This window comes from Apium graveolens, chromosome 1 (genome assembly GCF_009905375.1).
Source record: "Apium graveolens cultivar Ventura chromosome 1, ASM990537v1, whole genome shotgun sequence".
NCBI lineage: Eukaryota > Viridiplantae > Streptophyta > Magnoliopsida > Apiales > Apiaceae > Apium > Apium graveolens.
In genome coordinates, this window is record NC_133647.1 from 51,407,779 (window position 1) to 51,416,097 (window position 8,319).

At 33.9% G+C, this 8,319-nt stretch overlaps 1 protein-coding gene across 2 annotated transcripts; it reads left to right on the top strand.

Moving 5' to 3' along the window:
- The first annotated feature begins 440 nt into the window (after positions 1-440).
- Positions 441-6,810, top strand: LOC141663797 (putative casein kinase II subunit beta-4). 2 transcript variants are annotated; one of them, XM_074469622.1, is made up of 5 exons: positions 441-922; positions 2,461-2,679; positions 5,448-5,557; positions 5,673-5,838; positions 6,399-6,810. In XM_074469622.1, the coding sequence occupies exons 1-5, from the start codon at positions 685-687 to the stop codon at positions 6,530-6,532; spliced, it is 867 nt and encodes a 288-aa protein (XP_074325723.1). In that variant the 5' UTR covers positions 441-684; the 3' UTR covers positions 6,533-6,810. The 2 variants fall into 2 exon arrangements, with proteins under 2 accessions (XP_074325723.1, XP_074325728.1); XM_074469627.1 differs by having other exon boundaries at positions 442-922; positions 5,451-5,557.
- The last annotated feature ends 1,509 nt before the right edge of the window (positions 6,811-8,319 follow it).

Genomic DNA, 8,319 nt, shown 5'->3' on the forward strand with positions numbered 1-8,319 from the left:
CAAATCAAACCGAGTTCACGATATTCTCACCCGACCTCTTCACAATCCTTTAATTCTATCATTTAATCTATTTTGGTTTATCCAAGTCACCATTGTGTAGTTTATCACACAATTAAATAGTTATATTTAATAAATATATTTGTAATATTCAATATTTGGGCGAGCTTCAAATTAAAAAAAAATTAAATTAGTACAAGAAAATCTTGATAAATAAATGATCTCATTAATTAAATAACTTTTTTCAGTCATAATATAATAAATGAATAATCTTGTTAAATAAAGAAAATTTTTTTCCTGAAAAGAAGAAGAAATAATTTTCGTCGAATTATCTAGTATATTATTTTTCAGTTTGTCTATCATTAACTAATTTTAATTATTGTTATTTTTAATTATAATTTATTTTGTAATAACTAGTTTATCTGGGATACATTCAGAACGGAAAATTTGTGGTAAAATTAACATTATGCGTGTGTTCCTTCATGAAAACCTAGTACCCCCCACCCCCAAATTTGTTCATCAATTCCTGCTTATTTATATGCCTTTCTTGTTTGTTTCTCTTCATTTACTCCTCAATTTATCATTTTCCCCAATTTCTAGGGTTTCATTTATGTAATTGTACATAAAGTTTGCATCTTTACAAAAAAACACAACTATCTTCCCAATTTTGATATAGAGAGAGAGGATATGATGAAAGATCGAGGCGGTGGATCGTCGAGGTCGGAGGTGGTAGGAGGATCGATTGATCGAAAGCGAATCAACGATGCGTTGGATAAGCATTTGGAGAAATCATCTTCCAGGTTTCTCACTAATAAAGACAAGGAGGTTGTGTCTGTTTCCATTGGCGCTGGTAATTCCAAGCAGGAGAATCGCGATACCAGGACGTCATCGTCTATTCTTAGCTCCAAAAATAAGTGTTCTGATGGTTAGTTTTCTTTTCTCCAAATCAATGTCTGCTACTCTATTTGTCTGCTTGTGAATTTCGTAATAGGATAACATATTTATTATATTTACTTGATCAATTTTTTATTGTAGTACATGTTTTTCCATAAGTTACCAAGTTATTATGTGTACGGTTAAACTGTGCAATTTATAAGGAGTCTTGAATTTTTAAATGATAGTTATATTTCTCAAATTGAGTTTTGGTAGTAAATTTGCCTGCTTGTAAATTATTAAGAGTACTACTAGCTTGATATGCTAAGATAATTTATTTTAAACGGATTATGATACATTTTTATGTGTGTGTCTTTTGTGGAATGATGGTTAAGTTGTTGAATGGATGACGGATCTTGTTAGTTGTGAACCTTAATAAATGATGAAAGCTATGATGTGGTGTTGAAATCATTATTAAGTGGGGTTTTGCAAAATAGGCGTGCTTCAAGGGAGGGAGAAGGAAGGAGGAAATGTAAATTGCTTATTTGTAAGATAAATACTGAGTACGTATGAGGTTGTGACAACCTAGTTGTTATCTAGTTATCTTGACGTTTTAATAATGACCTTATATAATTGTTATCAAAGTTGTTGACACAATCGAGGGATTTCAGTTCTTTTGTGTAATTCTTATCGTGACATCAACATTTACTAATTGTTACTCTATTCATAAGCGTACATGCATCACTATATGTATCTCTATGACTCATTTCTAAACTTAATGAGAACATTTTTTTTAACTGTGGTTGATATTTTCTATCTAGCGCTTATTTCTATATGGTTAGAAATCTTACTCAGGAGCCTCTGATCGGGGTTTATTGATTTAAGTTATTTGATCATGTTATCTGTTTGTACCACTGTCCACTGGTGCCCCCAACTATTTACCTGTATTTAGTACATGTTACAGTCTTACAGAGCTACAGGTATTGCCTTCTCTTAGATCTAAGTTCTAGTGGTCCACTGGTCCCTCGTACTTTTAATTTATAATGCCGCTCTTTTTTAGAGTCTCTTTTTCTTTCAGCTTTCCATTTCACTGAAATTTGGTAGCAATGTTGTCTTTTTATCAGTTGAATAATATGGAGTGCTCATCCTTGCATTAGTACACAATGCATCCTTTCCTGGTGTTAGAAAATCACAAATTAAGAAATAATTATCTATGGTATAATAGCCTGAAATATACCCAGTTACCTAAAATTGATAAGATATGGAACTGTGATAGGCAATAAAATAATGAGAAAAATGGGAATCCTACTTTAGTGAATATCATTGTGTACAGAATTGAACCCTCTTTTTACATAGTATGTACGAAGCTATTAGATTACATCTTAATTCTTAACTAAACAAGAAATCACTAGATTTTAGAAATTTCTATATATCACGGTATTTAGTTTTTGGTGACGAAATTCTCCATTGGGGATGATGGATAGAAGAGGGCCGTGCTGGTTCATTGTATTCCACAATATCCATTAAACATGTTGTAAGCTTGGTGGCTTAACTTTGAGATTAATGTTTTTGTTTTCTGCCATCTTGCAGAAGATTCTGAGACAGACAGCGAAGAGTCTGATGTCAGTGGATCGGACGAGGAAGACACATCTTGGATCTCATGGTTTTGCAATTTGAGAGGGAATGAATTTTTTTGTGAAGTTGATGAAGATTATATTCAAGATGATTTTAACCTTTGCGGTTTAAGCAGTCAAGTTCCGTACTATGATTATGCACTTGATCTGATACTGGATGTTGAATCCTCTCATGGTAAGGAACTAAGAATTTAAAGTATATTATAGTATGTATTCTGAGTATTAGTGTTTTCTGTGCTGATGGACTAATACTTTGTTAATAGAATATACAGCAAAACGTAAGTGGTGTAACAAAAGAAACCTCATATGAGACATTCCAAAAAAATCAAATGGGAGTGTTATCTGACTGATTTTTTTTTGAGTAAATGCACTTTTTTTCCTGATTATACCTTGTGCGCACTTGTAGTGCTCTATACTTTCAAAACTGCTGCACTCCGTGTACTTCCGTCCATTGGGATTTTATGTTTCCAGTAATCATTGTACTCCTGGGGGCTCATCTTTTGTCAATTCCCACAAGTCATTTTTATACAATTGATCAATTACAATGAGACCTTGAACTTACATTTCTAACTCTTTACAAAATTCACTGGATCGGATTGTAAGCAAATCTTCTTCTTTCTACAAATCATAGCAGAATTAAATGTTTTCTTGAAATCATCATTTGGTCTACCAAGCTATTTCATATTTGACCCCTAGATGAGGGCCATCTAGGTTCAATTCTAATTGCATCCCTTTAGAAAATGCAAACCGATGTAAAGTGGAGAACGGTGTAAAGGAAAAACAGAATAACATTTATTATTTCATTTTAATAAGAACTCCTTGATGGCCTTGGAACTCCAATGGAAGTACTCAAAGTAAACAAGTTTGGAAGTTGATATTACAAGAGCAAGAAGTGGCAAAAGAGAATTGCTATAGCAATACGAAGTATAGTTCGGGTACAGAAAATGGGTTTTGCTCTTCCGTTATTCTCTTTGTTAAGAATAAAAATCAGATACAGAAATTCAATTTAATATGAATATTTGTTAAAATCCTTAGCTCTTAACCATTTTGACTTTTCTTCATTGGTAAAGTAATTTCAGCAAGTGTGTATATAGGAGATAGTTGACTAGTATATATTGAGTTTCGGTGACGTTTATGTAAAAGGGATCATGATTGAAGAAAGTTTTAGAGGTTATAAAAGTTTCATAAAGATGTCACTGATACCTAGCTGGCCAACTTATTAAAAAAATATAGATAGAGCTCAATTTGTTGGACCTTTATCATTAATAACTAGCTAGTTCCATGTTAGGTGTAACTTTATGGGCATGTACATAGATGGGGACTGGGGTGCTTGTACTACCAAAAAAATTAACTCAGCTTAAAATAAGTCAAAGAAAATTTATGTTTCTGTTGTTAAATATTAACTTGTGAGATAAAACTGAATTTATAAGTTGAATTTTAGAACTAAGTTATCCGGACTCGGGTACAGGTGTTGGACACGGGTGCAGATCCAAGTGTCAAACTCTTAGTTTTTAAAAAATTGGGATTCGTGAATGTGGATCCAAAATCGGACATGGGTGCGGGGATTCGGCATATAACCTTCACATAAACGAAATTATACCTATTTTTTATACATTATATTTGTAAATTCGGGTCTAATACCACATTAAGTAAACATATACATGATTGGTTATGTCATATTTATAACATAAAGCAAAAGGATAACATGAAAATAGTAATTCATAGATATCCCTCCCTAGAATTAAGAGTATTAAGTTGTTAGTGAGGCCTTTTAAATTATTTGAACTAGATTTCTCAAGGCCAAAGTGTCCGGTTTCCATATGAAGGATTCGCCTCAGATCCCATACCCACACCCATGTCATGTCCGGTGGACACGGGTATGAGGGCAAAGTTGAAGAGTTCGAGTAACTTAGTTTTAGAAAGTAGGAAACAGGTACTTGAATGACCTATTATAAGTTTGTAATATGACTTGACAGAAATTAATATCATCCTCACTATATTTAACTACATTTCATGTGTAGTGGGGACCGGTAGTAAAAATAAAATAAAGTTTTTATTTTTGTTGTTAAATGGTTCAATTATGTAAAGTAATTATATGCAGAATCTAGTTCTATTTTTTTGGACGTATTATAAGCCCAATTGTTTTGGGCCTTGGTCCATTATTCTGTTAGGTTATGCTAGTAGGGTTGTTATTATCTATTCATGTCATGGAATCCGACATATCAGGTAACTTGATTATTGAGATTTTAAATTAGTGAATCGAGTCTTCTTTTCATTATTACTCTATTAAGTTACGCTAGTAGGGTTTTTATGATCTATTCAAGTTATGGAATCCCACAAATTAGGTAACTTGATTATTGAGATCTTAAATATTTGAATTGACTCTCCTTTTCAGTTATGGATTGTGATCCATAGATGATAGATTTTCTTCCATAAGCAGTTTGGAAAGCCGTGGGGTATTTGATTCTTTCGCGGTTTAATCACACAAGTTCTATCAATTGTTCGTGGTGTTCGTTTAATTGTCCATTTCAGTTCGTTTTCCTACATCATTGTCACTGTTCATTTATAATGACTTACAGATACAAAATATCAATCGAACTCTTTAAATATATAATAAAATTAAATTGGAAAAGTTACCTTTTACTCATAATTTCTAAAAAAACTTGAAGGGACGATTAAGTATTTATAATGTTAGCCAAACGGGCCCGTTTCCCTTTTGTGCCAACAGAATTGACAGAATTAACTACACAACTAATTTACTTTTCTGTTTGTAAATTATATAATTTGGGAAAGGATTCTGAGTCTCTGAAATCATGACATCGTGTATATGCTCTTTGTGATGTTATTACTTCTCTTCCTCTGCTATATGCTGTAGTTTGCCCTTCTGGTTACCATATTTTTGGCTAATAATGTTTAATAATCTCCTGGTGTGATTTTTTTTAGCAGACACATTTACTGAAGAACAGAATGAATTAATCGAGTCAGCTGCTGAAATGTTGTATGGTCTGATCCATGTTCGATATGTATTGACCAGCAGGGGAATGGCTGCAATGGTGAGATTATAACTTTATAAGCTAGATTATGATCTCGCTTGTTGCAGTATGGTCTTTAAGTATTACCATGATGCTAATGTTTAAAATCTCTATTCTTTACTCGTGAATTATCCAGTTGGAAAAATACAAAACCTTTGATTTTGGGCGGTGCCCGAGAGTGTATTGCTGTGGACAACCATGTCTTCCAGTGGGTCAGTCAGACATTCCACGATCAAGCACAGTAAAAATATACTGTCCAAAGTGTGAAGATATTTACTACCCTCGGTCGAAGTACCAAGGCAGTATCCTTATGTCAGCACAACGCCTACTTTATGTGGTGTCTTTAAAATTTAAATAAGTAGCATGGTGCCAGAAAATGCTTCCCATCTTTGGTTTGCTTTGTTAATCATAATCTCGTCTGCAGATGCACATACATACACTTGTTTATACTTTAGCCGTTTAGCGTAGTGTTTTGTCACATATGCTGCTATGATGGCTCACAGAAAAACATATCTTATAAGAGACTGGTTTGTTCTCCTAAGCTGAAATGGGCAATTATACATGACCACTTAGCGCCAATAGTTTAGGCTTAACACGTGATCACAGTATACGCTCCAAAATTATCCTGTTTGTTTGAATATACTTACGTTTGTTTAAATATATCGTAGAAAATGCAGCTTTCTTTGGTATTTTATATTACCCTACTTGCTCTTTTAAAGTTAATTAATAGTTATTCCTGATTATTTAGGAATATATGGGAAGGCGTGCATGCTTCTTTTATCCCTTTTCTTTTTAAGTAGATATTTTTTCTTATGATTTGCTGTAATTTGATACTTAACATTCCGTTCCTTAACTTTAAAAGATATTGACGGAGCTTATTTTGGAACCACATTTCCTCACCTGTTCTTGATGACTTACGGCCATCTCAAACCACAGAAGGCAACACAAAGCTATGTCCCAAGAGTTTTCGGATTCAAGCTGCACAAATCAAGATAAGACTCCGATTGAGATGTTTGTAGAGATCGCTGAGCCGCCACGACATTGTTGTTCTTCACTTGTGAAGATGCTGTGAATCCGCAAACGTGATGGGGATGAAAATTGAAGCAACGACATTGTAGTTTTCAACTTATCAAAATCATTATTTGATGAAGATGGGCTACTGGCCTCTGTCAGGCCAAGACCTACGTTTTAATTTATTATACGCATGACAGACATGTACTTTTGTTTAAATCTCGTTCAATTTTTATAATAAAATTTATCTGGTTTCGCTCTAATCGGCATTTCAGCTATCTTGGCGCTTCCCGGTTTCGGTTATTTATTGGCACTGTCGAATAAATGGAGTCACTGTAGAGTTTTTGGTTGTGTATCTGTGCCAAGTTGGTGGGGTCCACAAAGAATTGCAAGTGACCTTTCAAGACTGAAACATTAATACCCTCTCATGGCATGGCATGAAACAGGCTAAATCTTAAATCTTTTGGGAATAACCATGAGATCATCTCCATTTTTCTGCTCTTCCAATTCAATGAATCTGATCATTTGTCTAGAAATCAACAATTTTGAGGCGGGGGTGATTGTTATGTCAAACCAAATGTGATAATTGCACTGCTCTTCCCAGAAAGGGCCAAGTTATGAACATTCTCTAAATCTTTTTAGGTTGGTGGTACCAAGTGGCTTACATAGCTCAAAGATTTATGCTTTGGTTCTCTTCTGCAATTTGCTGATCGAGGAGGGAGCTTTTGTGAGGGGGCCAGGCTTTTTTTTGCAATATAATTTTGCGTGTAAACTCGAAATCTGATTATCTTTTTGTCTGTTCTAAATGGTTTCACTTCAAAATAAAAAAAAATACAGTTAACCGCGAGAAAAGAATATGCCCGGTTTCAAAAAAATTTATACATTTAACGAGATTATTCATTTATTATTATTAATGGTAAATTTACATTGTCTTTATTATATTGTAACCATAAAAAGTTATTCATTTGACGAGATTATTCGTTTATCGAATATTTATTTATCGAGTTTTTACCGTAGATTCTTTTTTAAAACAAATAATAATAATAATAATTGTTATGGATAAAAACTTAAGATATAATAATTACTATATTTTATACTAAGGCTCAGGAGCTCAAGGCCATTAATGGCTGCTCTCGTGTTTCGTAGTTTAACTCTGCCTTTACGAGATGCCTACGTATCTCTCTAATTTAGAGAATCAAGCCAAAACACGTAGTTCTGATTGGTGGGGGTGAGACCCCTTATATAGATTTTGGGAGTCCTTGAATTGAACTTGGGTTAGGAGACTTGGTGGGCGAGTCTCTAATTTAGAATGAACTTTGGAGTCCTAGGAAGTAGGAAGCGGATTCCTTATCCTACCAGGTTCCTTGGAGGCCAATCTACAAAGATTTATATCCCTATTAGGACTCATATTGACAGCTGTTTTCTCCCTAATTTAATTAATTACGAAATTAATTAATATTCAAGTTTGTGGGCCTTCTTTGTTCCATCAGGCCTAATCTGGTCCATCAGGCCTGATCAATGTGTTAACCTTTTTGGTCTGAATGTCATACATCTTCTTATTGGGCCTTGTAGCCCAAATCATGTGTAATTAATGCAACATTAATTATGTAATTTTTATTTATTCCCTATCACTTGCCCCCCAACTTTTGGGAAACAGTGACTAGGTTTCGCAGAAGTTAAGTTCATTCGTTTCCTTATAGGGTATCGTTTTGCGTAAAGTGTGGAGCGACCTACAGATTTACAACGATTTGCTTTAACCCCCATTATTCAGG